The sequence below is a fragment of the Gymnoscopelus braueri genome (assembly GCF_963280865.1).
Source record: "Gymnoscopelus braueri genome assembly, chromosome: 9".
Taxonomy (NCBI): Eukaryota; Metazoa; Chordata; class Actinopteri; order Myctophiformes; family Myctophidae; genus Gymnoscopelus; species Gymnoscopelus braueri.
Genome location: NC_137610.1, coordinates 7,010,767 through 7,028,767, shown reverse-complemented (window position 1 = coordinate 7,028,767; position 18,001 = coordinate 7,010,767). Strand labels below are relative to the sequence as shown.

Below are 18,001 nucleotides of genomic sequence, written 5' to 3'. Positions count from 1 at the left end.
ACATAATTTTTTTTTAAATCACCGCAATCGGACGCTGCGTTCATGATTCTAGGCATTTTGTTCAAAACGGGCGACTCCTGCAAACTTTAGATGTCAAACTTGGCCAATCAGGATGGAATATGAAAAATCAAACAGATCCGTCTTGATCACATGACTATAGAGATCATGTGTATCGATTTGCGATTTGGAGTGATATAAAATTTTTTTTTTTACATAAGTCGGCCTCTTGGTGGTGCTATAAAAGGCAGATGTGAAAAACACAGGGCAAAGGTTTTTCCTTGGCCTCTAGGGAGGTTTTACACAGATGTGTGCAGTTATAGGTAACAACTCAAATCGGCCTGTTATAGCGCTAACATCTCAGTACTTCTTCTACTACTGGTCTTGAGACAAGACATGAACATTAATTAATTAATCAATTAATTAATTAAATTAATTCATTTATTCCTTCATTCATATCTTACAGGACTCTTTCCCAGTCTCCATGCTGTCTGGTTTATGTGTGGATGCAGCTACTCTATGTATCTCGCGGGGCAACGAGTGAAAGAAGTGTTGGATGCTAGCCAACGTTGGGAGGATGCCAGCCACCACAATATGGAACTCCCACTCCTGTGTGCCATGCATACATACTACAGCACACACACACACACACACACACACACACACACACACACACACACACACACACACACACACACACACACACACACACACACACACACACACACACACACACACACACACAATGTTTTGCTCCTGTGAGTCTGTCTGTCTGTCTGTCTGTCAGTGTGTCTGTCTGTGTGTCAGGCAACTCATCTCAGGCACATCTGGACCAATCGGCGTGAAGCTTTGCACGCACATTCCAAGCAGTAGTGTAAAGTAACTAAGTACATTTACTCAAGTACTGTACTTACAGTACAATTTTGTAAGTACAATTTTGAGGTACTTTTACTTTACTGGAGTATTTCCAATTGTCTATACTTTTACTTCTACTCCACTACATCTCTACAATGATTTGAAAACTTTAGTTACTAGTTACTTTGCAGATATAAAGTATTACATTATAAAACATACATCAACTACTTTAGCTCTGAATTTATACCTAGGCTATTTGAAAATAGCCGATCTACAAGCTCACAACGTGTCGCTTTGTGATCTTGCAGATCTGCTATTTTCAAACATTTTAGTACTTTTACCTTTGGTACTTTAAGTTCATTTTGATACCAATACTTTTGTATTTTTACTCAAGTGAATTTTGAATTCCGGACTTTTACTTGTAACGCAGTACTTCTACATTGCAGTATTGATACTTTTACTTAAGTAAAAAATGTGAGTACTTTTCCAACCACTGATTCCAAGTAGGCCAAGGAAGAACCTTGTAGGGGGCACTACAAATAAAAAACTGTTTGCTGCACCAAATAATGGTCTTGAGAGTCATGTGACAATGGGTTTTCATATTCCATACCGTTGTCCTGCAATTGGCTTCAAAGACTTGTGGCTGGGATAGTTTGTCTATAATGACATGCCCAGAATAGGGACACTAAGTTGAAAGTGGTTAACTGTGTGAAAACGATCAAAGGTCAAGGTAGAAAATTACACAAGTGGCCATATCTCAGGAAGAGAGATATGTAGAACTAGATATCGCCTCTGTTGGCTGGAAACCTCATGGAAACCTCATATGTCCAAAACTGTTACTTTTCAGCATTCAAAATTATCCAAAGTTGCAGATCTGCAAGCTAAAATATGGAGATATTTCAGCCCGACAGCATCGATACATTGGCATTGGTGGAGAGTAACCTAAGTACATTTACTGGAGATTCTCTTCTCACTGGCTATATAGCACAAGGTTCTCATATGATTAAGAGCCAAAGAACTGTCAGGGCTATTTATTTAGCACCATTTCTGTTTAGAGTGTATTAGCACAGTGTTAGAAAGAAATTACACAATACCAAGTTGATTGGTAAAAATAGAATTAGATTCATTAGTTATAAAATAAGGGATCCAATGCACTCTAATGGGGGGAAAGGGTTTAAAAGCCTTTATTATTAAACAGGGCTTTTTCAAATTGAAAATGTGAAAGACAGAAATGTTAAAACAGGTTGCTTTACAAAACAAACATCACAATTAGGAACACTATACTATTTGAGGTCACAACAGTCAGCAGTGTCTCCACCTACTGCCAGCCGAAATCCAGCATAGAGGGTTTGGGTGAAAGTGGTGTGAACTGTGTGGATGAGAGTCATGGTGTTAGAGACACTGTAGAAGGACAGTGTACCTGCACTGTGATCCAGGTAAACTCCCACTCTGGAGGACACACCACCGCCTGCTGCTGGGAGTTTAGTTTCAACGCCTCCGTGTCTGAAAACATAACCTCCAGCACGACACAGTAAAGACCAGGAATTGTCGCTGAATCCAAATCCACTTTCAGTAAAGGATCCGGCTCTGCTGATATTCGAATATGCGACTGCTGTATTAACAATGTGTCCCCTCCACTCGACCTCCCAGTAGCACCGTCCGGCCAGACCCTCTCTACTCAGAACCTGACCCAATCCAATGAATCTCATGGGGTGATATGGATGTGGCTGGCATTGGTACGTCACTGTTACTTTTCTGTTGCCTTTCGAGAGACGCAGGCATCTGTCCGCGGTGTTCAGATCCAGTGTGATTACGCACGCTTACTGCAGGAACTCGGCTCTGGTCAGGGGTTCTGGTTCAGGAGGAACAGCAGCTTGGAGTCCTCCCGCCTTCAGGCTCTCCACCACCTCGGCCAACATGGTGTTTCTACTCAGAACCGGTCTGGGCGTGAAGGTCCGTCTGCACAGTGGACATGCGAACTGGCCAGGATGGTTCCAGTATCCATCGATGCACAGGCTGCAGTTGTTGTGTCCACATGGTAAGCTTACTGGATCATTCAGTAGATCCAGACATATGGTACAACAGAAATGCAGGGGGTCCAGCTGAACTTGCAGCATCATTTTCTTGTTGACTGTGACAAACAGAACAGTCCTCTCCAGGTGTCTTTAATTACTGCTGATTACACCTCTTGTCAGGGCTGTGGGGGCGTGAACAAACTAGCTTTGATTGATAGCTCCCTCACACTCCTGTCAGTGTTGTTGCACCAAGCTGGGCCTCTTCCTTTACAGGTCTTACCAATTATACTAATAAGCCTCTGTTCCATTTAGTAGCACAGTGACTCTCAAACTTTTTTTATTTCAAGGACCCCCATAACTCTGAGTGTACAATGGGGTCCATTTGGTTCCATTTGTACACTCAGAGTTATACCCGTAAGGGGCCACTTGGAACCCTCTTAAGAAACCATGAGGGTGCCTGGACCACACTCTGAGACCCACTGGTGTAGCAGAGTGTTTCGAGCTAAAATGCACAATATCAGAACCCTGACTCTGCTTGACCAGAATGGAACAGAGCCTTCATTAGTGTAATTGGTAAGACCTGTGAAGGAAGGAATGCCCATTTTTCTCCCAATATGGCCACTGTGCATAGAGCCTATTTACTTTGATTATCATTCTTATTATCTTACCTTCAAACAGAGGGCAGATCTTCCTCCAGCATGTGATGCCTCCCTCGCTGGTGAACTGACCCAGGGACGTCTCCAGGAAGAACACAGGGATGCCACACGCAAACAGGAAGATCAGGTACGGGATGAAGAAGGCACCTGGTTAGGAGGAGACAGCTTTTCATTGCTTTAAGATGTACAATTGAAGGTGGTGTATATTAAAACGGTTCTTGTTATAAAGTTAAAGCTCTATATTTCTGATCATTTTGAATCATTGCTCTATCTATAGAGTGTTTGTTTTTTACAATTTGCCTGAAAATGTAAAAAAAAAAAAAAAAGAAGAAGAAAAAAACATTCCACCTTTAACCATTTCAGCTACCCTGTTCTGGGCATAATAGCTAGGAACACATTCAGCCAAAATAGCAGATCTACAATTGATCTTGTAGATCTGCTATTTACTGCAAGGAGTTTTGGTGTAGAGCGGGGAAAAACGGAGGCGGCCCGGTGGACTCTGATATAAACTACAATAACCTTGTTGTGATTCTCACCTCCTCCGTTTTTGTAGCACAGGTAGGGGAAGCGCCAGACGTTGCCCAGGCCTATGATCTCTCCAGCCACTGATAAGACAAACTCTATCTTGTTGCCCCACTGGCCTCGCTCCGTCATCTTCTGCTCTGTGCTGTCCGGCCCCACGTCCCGGGGCCCGGCGGCGTCCATCTTGGACAGGTTGTCCACCTCGCCTGCATCTCCTGCACATGGGTAAAAATGCAGAGGACATTTTCAGGTAAATGCAAATACACCGTGACAATTAAAAATACAAATAAAACACCTTAAAGGAGTGGGGACCAAAATGAATAAATAAATGAAGGTATGAATGAGAGAGTAGGGGAGAGCAGTGGTGGAAAAAGTAACTACGTACATTTACTCAAGTACTGTTACTTAAAGGAGAATTTTGGACTAAAGTTTTCTTACCTTTTCTATGACGTTATGATATCTTAGGATGAATGGTACAGTAGAACATTTTCATAACTCCACCCCTGAGCCGCCACAGCTTAAAAGGTGCGCGGATAGGCCTTAGGTTAGATCACATATTTTAATAGCTTTTTTTTTTTTTTTTTTTTTTGAGATCTGACGTTCATAGTGACAGAACACTGTCCCCAAAAAAAATAAATAACAGAAGTCTCGCTAGACGAGATTGAAATCTCGAGATTTCAATCTCGTCTAGCGAGACTTCCGTTTTTTTTCTTTTTTTTCTTTTTGGTTGCATAGTGTTCTGTCACTATGAACGTCAGATCTCACCAATTTTTTTTTTTTTAAAAGCTATTAAAATATGTGATCTAACCTAAGGCCTATCCGCGCACCTTTTAACCCATTGATACCTGGAACGCATCTGTGTCACTTTAGATTTCTTTAGGCTATTCAAAAATAGCAGATATACAAGCTCATAGCGCGGCACCGAGTGCCGCGCTATGAACTTGTACATCTGCTATTTTTGAAAAATCGTGAAAACAATTTTTTTTAGATTTTTTTCCAAAAACTGTTAGGATTTAGATTTCTTTAAAAGAATCGCCTCAGGTCTTAAAGGGTTAAGCTGTGGCGGCTCAGGGGTGGAGTTATGAAAATGTTCTACTGTACCATTCATCCTAAGATATCATAACGTCATAGAAAAGGTAAGAAAACTTTAGTCCAAAATTCTCCTTTAAGTACAAATTCAAGGTACAGTATTTTCAGTCGTTAAAGATTGTACTTTTTACTCCACTTCTATTATTTGAAAACTTTGCAGATTTAGATTATTATTACAAAAACATACATTTATCAATTAAAGGTAGGGTAAGTGATTTGCTTTGGTTAAAATAAGTGTTAAATAGCTCTATAGTCTGATAGTACTCATTGCTATAGAGTGTTTGTTCAGTATTAGGAGTCTCCTTGTCTCGCACCTCTTTATAAAACAGAAAATGTATTTTCGTTTCAGTTTCAGTTTCATTTCCAATTTTAACCAGGACAGAGACAACAAAACAGAAATTGTGTGAGAAATAACAAAAGAGTATAAATAGGATATTAAGGACGATAAAAAGGTATCGCCTGTCCAATGCCAATTGATTGGTTATCGGCACACACACAGACACATAGAAAGTGTAATCCCGCCCACCTCTGGTTCGCCAGCGGGCGAGAGAAAAGGGTGTGCGAGAAACATAATAAAAGAAGCATAAAAAGATAAGAGCACAAAAATAGACTGTAATCAGGTAGTAAAGTCTACCTGATTACAGTAGACTTTACTTTAAAAGTCTATAAAAGGGAAAGAAAACACTGAATGTGATAACCTGATTTCATTTCATGTCATAGTCCATGGAGGGGCACCTTGTGGTTGTTAGCACTGGGATATGTGTCTCAGAGATGTGGTCTCCGAGACTGCAACACATAAAAAAACACTGTAGACAGTGATCGGCCAGTCCAGGCCATGACGTCTATGACGTCAGTACTATGACATCATATTGATGACATTAGGGTACTCCATATATGGGGATTTGCATTTTTATTGATATTCTTTGGAGATCTGCTGATCCGATCGACTTCCCAAGTAGCGCATCGGCAATACGCACGCCGAGTTTGAAGTCGATCCGGCATATCTGTTGGATCCCGGAAGCTCTTGAAGTCGCTCGGTCGGACGGTTCTCCCGAGATACATGAACTATAGACACACGCACACGCACAGACGGACAGAGATTGTGTGCATTTATAGTAGGATTTACTTAATGATTTTTTAACTCTACACCAAATCACTTTGTTGTTCACCTATTTTCTCAGAATATTCACCTTTTATGACATGGCCAGAATAGGGAAGCCAGTTCGTGGTTATAGCATCTGCTGGTGATGAAGTGAAGACTCTTCATCACTCTTCATTTAAGAGGACTGTGATGAAGAAATGAATAGAAGGGACTTTTGGCATTGCACCTCATGGCGTCCCTGTTTGTTGATATCACGTTCCCATGGTTACACATGTTTCCAATTGGAGTATGTGGCGGCTGGTCTGGCGTGACGTGGAACTCCATATTTGGGCAAAACTGATGTCATATTTGATGACTCGACATTTGAGGAGCTTGTTTTAAAAGATGATTACACACAGTAGACATCACTGGTTGTTAGTGTGGGAACCCAGGTGAATGGTGCACCCACTGCACCTGACTTAGTCACATGACCAGGAAGTATAAAACCCTAGCTCCTTCCAGTAGAGAGCCATTTCTCCCTGCGGATCACCCAGAGCAGAAGGCTGTCAAATGGGGGGTCAGTTTTTACAGCTGAAGTAGTGGCCCTAGTATGGGCAGTAAATTGGGTAGAAGAGGTGAGGCCGCAGCATGTGATCATATGCTCGGACTCGGCGGCGGCACTGATGGCTCTGCAGGGGGGGAGGTCACGGGTTAGGCCGGATCTTATCTGTGAACTGCGAACTGCACTCTATAGAGCAGAACGGGCTGGAAGCAGAGTGGGGTTCATGTGGGTGCCAGCACATGTGGGGGTGGAGGGAAACGAGGCTGCTGATTTGGCAGCCAAAGAGGCCCTGAGTAGGGAGGAGGTGGATGTGGGCATAGCCTTGGGGGTCTCAGAGTACCGCAGTAAGATAAAGGAGGAGATAACCAGGAGGTGGCAGAAGGAATGGGAGGGGGAAGAAAGGGGAAGGTTTTATTATAACATACAAAATAGTGTTAGGGGAGGGAACAGCACTCTGGGGGACAATAGAAGGGAACAGGTCATAATGACAAGATTGAGGCTTGGACACTGTGGGCTAGCAGGGGGACTGGCTCGAATTGGGAAACATGACGATGGACTGTGTGAATGTGGAACTGAAGAGACTGTACAGCATGTGTTTATGGAATGTGCCAAATATGAAATGGAGAGGAGTGTGCTGTTCACTGCAGTACTGGATGCAGGGATGACGTGCATCTCACTGAGGAATATACTGAACCCGGAGGAAAAGCAAAATGCAGTGGTGAAAGCTGTTATGGAGTTCCTTGTGGACACAGGCATGCACCATAAGGTGTAAGGCTATAGTTAAAGTGAGCAGTACCTAACACGAACAGTGTGAGGCAGCAATACGCCGAAGTGCGTCTAGACTGCCGGAAAGCCAAACGAAGAAGAAGAAGAAGTAGAGAGCCATTTGTCTCTGCTGTAGGCTGCATGGTTCATGCAGGGAGAAGGAGAACACATGGTAGGCCAAAAACTGAACCTTGTAGATCTGCTACTTTGTGCGACCCTTTTGTTTGTTGCAGCTAATGCTAATGTTAGCTTATTGTTTGAGCACATGTTACTGCTGACTTTTGTTTGTTTGGTTGCCTATTGTCTGTTGAGCACATGGAGGCTTCCCATGCTCTTTAGCATTTTAATTTAGCCAACATCATTGTGTTTTATTATCTTATTTTAATGCATTTATTTATTTCAGTTTTACAAATGAAGTGACCTGTGGTGTCTGTTCTGTCTGCCCTACCTGGAGACACGGGTAATGCAGTATACATTTTATGCATTGCCTCTTTGTGGATTTTAATGTATTTTAGTTTGTAACATCACTGTCTTCTTTTATACAGCAGCTCTGGTGTTGAGGTTGCCCCCCTCGCCTTGGCCTTGCATTGTGTGCACAGTTACTGCAACACAAAGTAGGTTTTAAGCTGTTTGTTCTTTTAATTTGAATATAGTGTTTTATTTAGTGTGATACTAGGGCTGGCAACTAATGCGTTTTGTTTGTCTCCTTAAAGGGACCACACCGGCCACTGTTTTCCACTGTTAATTTACTCTTTTTGTTTTGTTTATTTGAGCCATCTAGCCAAGGTACACTGTAGGCATAGGTTTTAACATTTATCCATATTGGCATATTGTAACTGTTTCTCTCCTCTGTTCCGTTACAGTTTAATATGTGTAACCCTGTTCAAGGCCGGGTCCGCCCTGCTGCACACGGCTTTCCTCCCAGCTTGGGACTGCACTGGGGACCCCTTTGGTTTTTATTGGTGTGTATTGATATAACCTGGCACTGCATGTTTTGTATTTGAATTTTGTATTTATATTGCATGATTTCTTTGAGGCCAGGCCTGTCCCCTTTTCTTTTCCCCTAGTTATTTTGGTATTCACTGTGTGCACTTCCTTAGACTGTGAGAGGTAACGGTTAGATTGCCATTTTAATACTAAATACCCTGCCTTAAGGACCTTAATTGTCGTGCTAGTTTGTAATAGACAACAGTGATGTGTTTTGTAATTTCATGGTAATAAAGTATGTTATATTTCTACACAAACTGCCTCTGGTAAATTGATCCTGTTTAAGGGAAGTTGGTCATATTACATTGTGTTGAACATTCTAAGGTTTAGGGGTTCCTCCTGCCCCCTCCACAAGCGGGAGGTGGCGTAGTCAGGCATATTACAGTATTACTACTCAGTTACTACATTAGTTAAACGGTTTGAAGTTGTTTTTATGATATATTTCCTGTTATTGTCAGTGTGTAGAAATGGCCTCTGCCAGCGTTCTCCTGTCTGAAGAGCAGTTCCTGTGTTCTATCTGTATGGATGTGTTCACTGAGTCGCCACTCCATGTGGACACAGCTACTGCAAAACCTGCATCACACATTACTGGGACACTAATGTGTGTCAGTGTCCACTATGTAAAGAAACTTCCATCTGAGACCAAAAGTATCTGTCAATACCTCTATTTCTGAGATGGTTCAACAGTTCAGGAGTCAAAAATTGAAAGAAGACTATGAAAGAAAGACAGTGGCTGAAATTCAGCAGATGATCCAGGAGCGACAACTGAAGATTCAGGAGGTCAAACACTCGGTAGAGCTCAGCTGGAAAGATGCTGACACGGAGATAGCGGACAGTGTGCAGGTCTATACTGCTCTGATCCGCTGTATTGAGAGAAGCTGAGGTCATTGATGTGATTCAAGAGAAGCAGAAAACAACAGAGAAACAGGCTGAAGGCTTCATTAAAGAACTGCGACAGGAAATCACTCAGTTAGAGAAGAGAAGCTCTGAGCTGAAGCAGCTCTCACAAACTGAAGACCACCCCCAACTCCTCCAGAACTTCACATCCATCAACACCCCTCCACCCACCAAGGACTGGGCAAAGGTCAATGTCCATCTGTTACGACCCACCGGGTCTAGGGGAGTAGGAACGCAACAAGGCAAGATGGTTCAAGCCAAACTTAAGGTTTTATTCACAATAATCAAAGTGTTTTTGATTGATTGATGTACTTTATTTAGTAAGACATGATAACAACAGTACATGGAAGTACAAATTCACAATACAAGGTCTACTAAACTGGAAGACTCATTAAGCACTGAGCTTGTTTAAGATGAGATCCCCATGCACACAAATCATGATGAGGTGTGGCGTACAATCAGTGCAAAATAATGAATAACAGTGCTACCAGTGCAGAATGAGTGGTCAGGGCGCGGACAGGAACCAAATCAAAGAAACAAATCTAATCAAAAGGTCACTTTCCTAAACACTGATATAACCCCCAACTCTGACTTCCTAATAAACAGCAATAAAAGAGAACCTAACAACCTGACTACCCTACTCTTACCTAATCAAACATAACTACAAAGTGAATGGAACCTGCCCTCTACCTGGTGCCAAACAGTGGAATACTATAATTAAATACCTATTACATACTACCTGCCCTAGATCAACTCTAACAAGATGCACTTACTTAAGTAGCAATTGGTACAATGAGGTTTTGAAAGGATACACATGAACGGTATGTTAAGGCTGTTGTAGCTGGTCTACTCCGTTGGGCACGCTGTCACTAGACGTCGTACATGGAGTGTTCTCTGGACTGACAGCGGCCTAGAATGAATACATTGAGTGGCTTTTGAAGAGTGGAGGAATGATGACACGGAGCCATGGAGTGGTATGCGCCAATAGGGGAGCGTTGTTGTAGAGTGCAGAGCTTGAGCCTGAAGCGCTCCCCACCCATCCTGGAGAAGGAGTCGTAGTGCTGCACGATTCTTGCTCAAATGTGAATCACGATTTTCCTCCATAAGAATTGAGATCACGATTCTCACACGATTCTCACACAATTCTCTTGTAAATATAAAAATATTAAGCAATTTTTTTTTTAATTAATTGAAAAAAAAATCGTCATAATTTAAAATCGAGATCGCATAGGTGTCTGAATCGAGATCACGATCTTTTTTCGATTAATCGTGCAGCACTAAGGAGTCGCATCCCGAATCTGCATAGGATCAAACGAAGAACGAGGACGAGGACAAAGACGGCCGCGCGCACACCATAACATAAACACAACACAGATCCCTACACTAACACTCCTAGCACTCTTATCCGTAACACCATCCGTCTTCATGTGTAGGGAATGTGAGGACAGCTGTGGCTCAGCTGGAGAAGACACTCAGTCAAGAGATGGAGAAGCAGCTGTGTAATGTTGAGCTAAGGAGGGTCAAGCAATATGCAGTGGATGTGACTCTGGACCCTGATACAGCACACCGCGAACTCATCCTGTCTGAGGATGGAAAACAAATCCATTATGGAAACATAACGTTGTCTGGGAGATTCTTCGATCTCCCCGACAACAGAGAGAGATTCTCTGACTGGGTCTGTGTTGGTTCTACTATGAGGTTCAGATTAAAATAATGACTGACTGGCATTTAGGAGTGACCAGAGCCCATCACTAAGAAGGAAATCATCTATAGTAGTCCCAACAAAGGTTGCTGGTCTATACGGTTGAGGAATGGAAATGAGTACAAGGCTTGTGCTGACCCTTCTGTCCTCCTCCCTGTAAGAGATAAGGTCCAAAAAGTGGGAGTGTTTGTGGATTATGAGGAGGGTCAGGTCTCATTTTATGATGTGGAGGCCAGAGTGCATCTATACTCTTTCACTGGCTGCACCTTCACTGAGAAACTCCGTCCATTCTTCGCTGCACAGCGCATCGTGAGAGGTGAGCTTCCCCCTGCCCAGGCTATACACAAGAAGAGGCGAAGGCTGAGGGACATATCAATATCATGAGGGACATTTACCACCCCAGCCATGGTCTGTTCAAACCGCAGCTGCATCCACTGCTAGGCAAACAATACAGGAGCAATAGGAGCAATACCACCAGACTCCTGAACAGTTTCTATCTAGCAGCTATTAGACCACTGAACAAGAGCTAAGCCTGTTGCCACTGCACAGGCTGAACTGAACTGTGTTTTAAATGGACTCTCTCTAGGTCGTCCTCAGACGAGCCCTCCGTCGTCGCCTCCAGTCATCCCGGTTCTCCATACATCTGGCCAGTACGTCGGTACTTTGTGCTCCTGCATCTTGAGTACGTCCACGTATGTTAATGTGGGACGTCCTCGTGACCGGTCCCAGGTGTTGGTTCCCACACGGATGTTCACTCTTGTTGATGTTAAGTACTGCACGCAACATTCTGGTGTAGCACCCGTCTAGAGACTTCTGCAAGGTTGGTTTCAGGGTCCAGCATTGGCTGCGATATAAGAGAACAGACTCTACTCGTTGCATAGAAGAAGCTGAGTTTGATTTGTCTGGAGAGGCTGGAGTTACATACACTGGCCATGCTGTTCCTCAACTGAGGAAAGCACTTGCAAGGGGGGCCATGCAAGTGCCTTCATCAGTTGAGTTGACCCATGAGCCATGATTCTCATCTGTTGTCTGTACAACAAGCAAGTAAAAAGTTATGGCAAAAACTCAACAAAAAAAGGTTTAAAAACACATCAATATAAAACAAAACAAATAGATCAAATAAACAGTTGAAAACCCAATCATAAAAGTACATCGCAATAAGGACACAACATGACAGTTTTTTTTTTATTCTCAAGAGAGGGCACAACGTCCAGGAGTAGGCTATTCCACAGTCGGGGGACTCATCTGTTGTCTGTATATGAGAAGTAGGTTCTGGACAACTAGAACCCCATATGCCTATATATGGGTATATCGGTTGGATCGGCGGTTCTGGACAACTGCCGATCTGACCGATTCACAACGGGCACCGCACTACCTCGGGTCCTCGCCGATAAATGCCTCGCTGAGTTTGAAGTCGGTCGGTCAGATGGTTCTCATGCAACGTTATTACAGTTAACTAAAACTAATGAAATAACAAAAAAGAAAAAAAAAAATAGTTAACTGAAATAAAAATAAAAAACAAGGCTTTACAAAAAAGAAACGATAACTAACTGAAAGTGTTTTGTATATTTACAAAACGAACTGAATCTAACTAAAATCATTGAAAATCAAATTACCTTAGTCTTTGTTAAAAATCATAAAACATTGTTTGAATGACTAAGTATGCTTCTAAATATTTGATTATTTTTAAAAGCAAGTACTCCAATACTTTAACTCAAGTACAAATTTGACAGAGCAACTTTCACTTGTAATAGAGTAATATTTGACTCTGAGTTGAGTACTTGGTCTACCACTGATTCATACGCGATACATCATAAGCGAGCTTGTACTGTAGATCTGCTTTTTTTTATATGGAAAGATCTTGAATTTCTTTTCTTTTTTTGCACATTTGGAATAATTTTGAAATCTGTGAAAAATAGATCTTCTTTTCTCAGGGTGTCTGGCACAAAATATTTTCAAATGGGGGTCCGTGGCCAAATACATTATTGTATCAATTTGGGGGTCCTTGACATAAAAATGTTTGAGATAAACTGATATAAATCAGGGCTTCCCAAACACTGTGTTGGGACCCATTTAATTTTTTATTTGTTTTGTTTTAAACTTCAAAAGATTTTATAACCCCCCCCCCCCCCCCCCCCCAAAAAAAAAAGAACAATCACAGAAACTCCATAAATGATAACAAAACAACTTAGGAAGTAGTAAAAAATAACTACAAGGAAGACATTTCTATTGTGGGTTTGAGAACCACTAATATAAATGATTTGAAGTAAAGAGCTAAATGTTCATACCTTTCATGGTGATGTAGAACGGTGGTCTGCAGAACGTAGTGGTTGATCAGCCTGACGGTCTGGGATTCAGTGCGAAACGTGTTAGGAGGGCTGTGTGTGTGTGTGTGTGTGTGTGTGTGTGTGTGTGTGTGTGTGTGTGTGTGTGTGTGTGTGTGTGAGAGAGAGAGACTCAAAATTGTAGCCAATAATGAGTTTTTCTCTCTGCTTTGCCCTTGGCCTCTGTCACTCCCCCCTCCTCCAGTCCCATTCACAAACCCCCCCTACACACGTGCGCACACACACACACGCACGCACGCACGCACGCACACACATACACACACACAGGGGTGCGCACGCATACTAGAGGTCTGTGCCGTCTCAGTGTGGTGTGCGATTGCATAACCTTCTGACACACACAAACATGCACCCACGCATACACACGCACACACACACACACACACACACACGCACACAGAGAGAGAGAGAGAGAGACGCATTCTCCCATGCAGGGTCTTTCACACAGAGAGAGAAGTGTGAGAGAAGGTTTTGGTAAATGGTGTGTGTAGGTGGGCCAGAGTGTGTCGCACACATGCACACACAAATACACTGCACGCACGCATACACATAAGAACACCAGTCTATCTCTAATGCTAAAGCCAACCTTGAATCTTTTCCTAGTTGTTCCTTTTCTTTTCTACTATAACCCATTTAGACATGAGGCCGATTCTAAAAACGCCTTCTAAATCTTGACTTAAGTTTTCTGAAAAACTTCAAATATTTATTATAAAATTTACAACAAATGTATGTTGCTATATACTGTACATAGCAACAAGAACCCCAAAAGGGGTTCCCGTCCTGAGAGGTGTAGGGTTCCTGCCCAAAATGGGATAAAATAAACTTTTCTCTAGTGAGGATCAGGAAAATTGTCCTCACAATAAAAGTACACACGCACACGCGCACGCACGCACGCACGCACGCACTCACACGCACACACTCACGCACGCCCCCCCAATTTCATTCAATGAGTAGTAGAGTTTCTAAACCATCTGCATTGACTGACTGTAATTAAAACATCACAAGTCTTTAGTGAAGCCCCCCCCCCCACCCCACCCTCCCACTCCGACACACACATCCTTGATTCAGTCCCCCTGGAACAGAGCCTTTCTCCCACCAACCAGACCCCTTCCTCACTGGCCCAGTGGTCCATTCACAACACTTTCCCACCACGGGGGTCCTGAGCGGACCGCTGTTTGAAGGTCATGAGCCTTAACCCATTATAAGACCATGGGGCCGATTCTACAAATGCCATCTAAATCAGTAGTTCTCAAACGTTTTCGTGCCAAGGACCCCCAAATTGATATATATATTTGGCCGCGTAACCCCACCTGAAAAGGTTTTGGTTTTTGGTTTTCAAATTTTGTCAAACACTTTCAAGATTTTTATTTTCTATTTAAAAAATAGCAGATGTACACGCTCGCAAGCTCGTATACCTGCTATTTATGAACAGCCAACACTAAAATCTAAAATGATACTTTCCGGTTTTAATGATCCAGAAAGTGTTTTTTTAAGGGTTGATGTATTCTAGCCTCCTTTGGGTCTGGCTAGAAGGTTCATTTAACCCTGATTTATAAAAAAAAAAAAGTATCTGTGCTTTTCCACACATGACGCTGTCACGCGATAAAGTATAAGTGTAAGTATTTGCTTCCACATAAGAATAAAAGGAAGCTGATTTTCCTCAAAATGAATCATCTGCTGACTGCTGCTCTGACTTGAGTTTCAGAGCAGTTTCAGTTTGTTCACCTGACGAAGGGAAATGGGTTCTCTCTTCTGACTGGATGAAATTGGTGACCCACCTGAAAATGTAATGTATTTTACTAAAGAGCTGGAGAGACAAGAAGACTCCTGTTGCTGAACAAACTAAACTATAACTATACTATATCTATAGAGCATAGCCGTGACGGCTATTTTGTGTCTCCACGCTCTACATTTTTCCCATAGAAATATCCGGAAATTAATTGCTTGGAAAAGCTTGGAAATATGCCATCCAGGCTCCTGGTGAATCATGGCCATAAAAATATTTGAAAACCGCAAAAAAGTGTATTTATTGAATATAGTATATAATATAATTAAATACTTGAAAAATAATTGACACAAAATCAAATGTTTTATGTTCATGATTCACCAGGAGCCTGGATGGCTTGGTTGAGTTGGTTACAGGCTTAAAATAAGAATTATGGGGAAATGAATGGGCTTTCTGTCTGTGGAACTACAAAATGGCTGCCACTGCTGTGCTCTATAGCAATGCTTACTATCACAATATAGAGCTTTAACTGTTATTTTTTTCTTTTACCAAACAATAAGCACTTAAAACACTTTTAAGTGTCCCTCCAATGTCTTTGAGGAAAATAGCCGATCTACAAGCTCACAAGCTTGTACAGTTGCCTACATTGTCCCTCCAATGTCTTTGAGGAAAATAGCCGATCTACAAGCTCACAAGCTTGTACATTGGCTATTTCCGGCAAATGTCCGTCCCCGGAATAGGGACGCCAGGGTTCATGTGGTTACAGAGGTAGAGGTGGGTCAAGGTGACACTGCTGGTTATTATATGATATAATAACCAGCAGTGTCACCTGATATAATTTATATCAGTGACATTGTGAAACTCCCCCACCTGAAGGACACATGAATGATTTGCTATGGTATTCTCAGGGGGGTCAGTGGAAATTTCCACTTTACAATATGAACACACTGGCTGCATGGGAATCAGGTTATAAGTCAGTACTGGTGGAAGAACGTCACCCATTTTCAACCCATCTTCATATAATTGGTCCTCACTAATGCTCATGATAAAATGGTACAATTTTTTTCTACTCGGCCCGTGTCTCATAGGAGGGCTGTGGACACTTCAGAAACCCGCCTACAATGACATCATTGTCAATTTTTTGTATTAACTTGAGAACAATGGCTTCCATTATAGCATGCTAACTTAACAGGAATAGAAAGCCTACAGTTTCTATTAGTTTGAATTCCCGATCGATGATGTCACTGGTAGGCAGGTTTCTGAACTGTCCACAGCCAAAAATGGTACCATATTATAAGCATTAGAGCTGAGGACCAATTATATGAAGATAGGTTGACAATGGGTGATGTCGTCCTTTAAGTATAAAGGTATCAATACCACAATGTAGCAATACTCTGTTACAAGTAAAAGTCTTGTATGCAAAACTTTACTTGAGTAAAAGTATTGGCAATGTCCCATTTCACAAGCTTTTCAAAAATGTGTCAAAATCTTTCAGAATTAATAGCAGATATGCAAGCTCACAACGTGTCATGATGCAACGTGTTGGTAGCTTGTCGATCATGCTATTTTCAAACAGATAAAGCATAAAATAGGGCTTAATTGGTTAAGCAACTTCTTCGACCACTGTCTAAAGCTCTAGTCAGAGGACAAAGCCCGAAAGATAAAACAAAACATTACTAAAAGGCAACACCTACCGTGGCTGTTAAAGTTCAGCGGTGGTGGTTTGCCAGAGGATTCTAATTGGGCACACATTCCTATGATTCACAAAGTATTTTAATAGCATTGTGGGGAATAATTGCCGCTCTGTGTGATGTGTGTGCAAGCATGGGTCTTAAACAAGGAAGGGAGGTAGGTCATGAATTGAAGGATCCTGCTGTTCCTTCACTGTATGCTCACAGGTCACTGAGCAGAGGAGTCTGTCTTTTCCCTTTCGATCTCAATCAAACGCTCACAAAAACAATCCGGCCTTGCTCTTCATTAAGAGTGTGTAAGCATTATGGTCCGTCCAAGCCACAGTTATTAACTAACCAAATCATTAAAACTAGAATTGAGTTTTAAGCCCTGTTGTCAAACATTTACAAACATCTTCTGATTTCATCTGCAGCAGTTAGGGGTTCAGTGTATTGCTCAAGGACACCAAAGGACCATTCACACTGAGCAGTGAGAACTATAACTATAAAAAATTAAGTTTAAAACATTGTTCTAAGTCAAGTGGATGGCAGAGTTCACACCAACTATTAAAAAAAAATACAATGGTGAACGATATAGTTACAGTAATCGTTATAGTTATAGTGCTCAGTGTGAATGGCGCTTTAGACTTTTTAACGCAGCGGGATGCCCGGGTTCTAACCAGGAACCTTCCGATTCCCAAATGGCTGCTCTATACTGTAAATCCTGAGCCAGTGCTGCCCACCCCCCGCATTACTGTAATCACCAGATAGATTAAATTAATCTATTTACTGTTAGAGAGAGAGAGAGAGAGAGAGAGAGAGAGAGAGAGAGAGAGAGAGAGAGAGAGAGAGAGAGAGAGAGAGAGAGAGAGAGAGAGAGAGAGAGAGAGAGAGAGAGAGAGAGAGAGAGAGAGGATATTGGCGTCACGGACGCATCCTTGGTATTTTAGCAGTGACGTCACGCACTAATCCTTGGTGTATTTATCCTTATAAATACGTTCGCCACACATGTGTTTTTTGTTTATTATTTTTCACGGCTCGCGCTACTCAAACACTAGCGGGATTATTATTTCTTGTCAACATTCAAGTATAACTATGAGAAGGTATAACCCAGCTAAATAATGTGTATAAGAAT

General features: G+C 42.1%; 2 protein-coding genes across 2 annotated transcripts in view; both read right to left on the bottom strand.

Annotated features, from left to right (window-relative positions):
- LOC308091240 (sodium- and chloride-dependent GABA transporter 2-like) overlaps positions 1-4,177 on the bottom strand; it is a gene marked incomplete at both ends in the record, with an annotated part of 20,393 nt that extends 16,216 nt beyond the window's left edge. The window contains 2 exons of the mRNA XM_080436696.1: positions 3,536-3,670; positions 4,060-4,177. Coding sequence (XP_080292822.1) covers positions 3,536-3,670; positions 4,060-4,177 — 253 coding nt within the window. The remainder of the gene's footprint in view (positions 1-3,535; positions 3,671-4,059) is intronic.
- Positions 1-18,001, bottom strand: part of LOC308091248 (protein FAM180A-like) — a 178,799-nt gene that overhangs the window by 68,186 nt on the left and 92,612 nt on the right. The gene's annotated exons all lie outside the window — the stretch shown is intronic.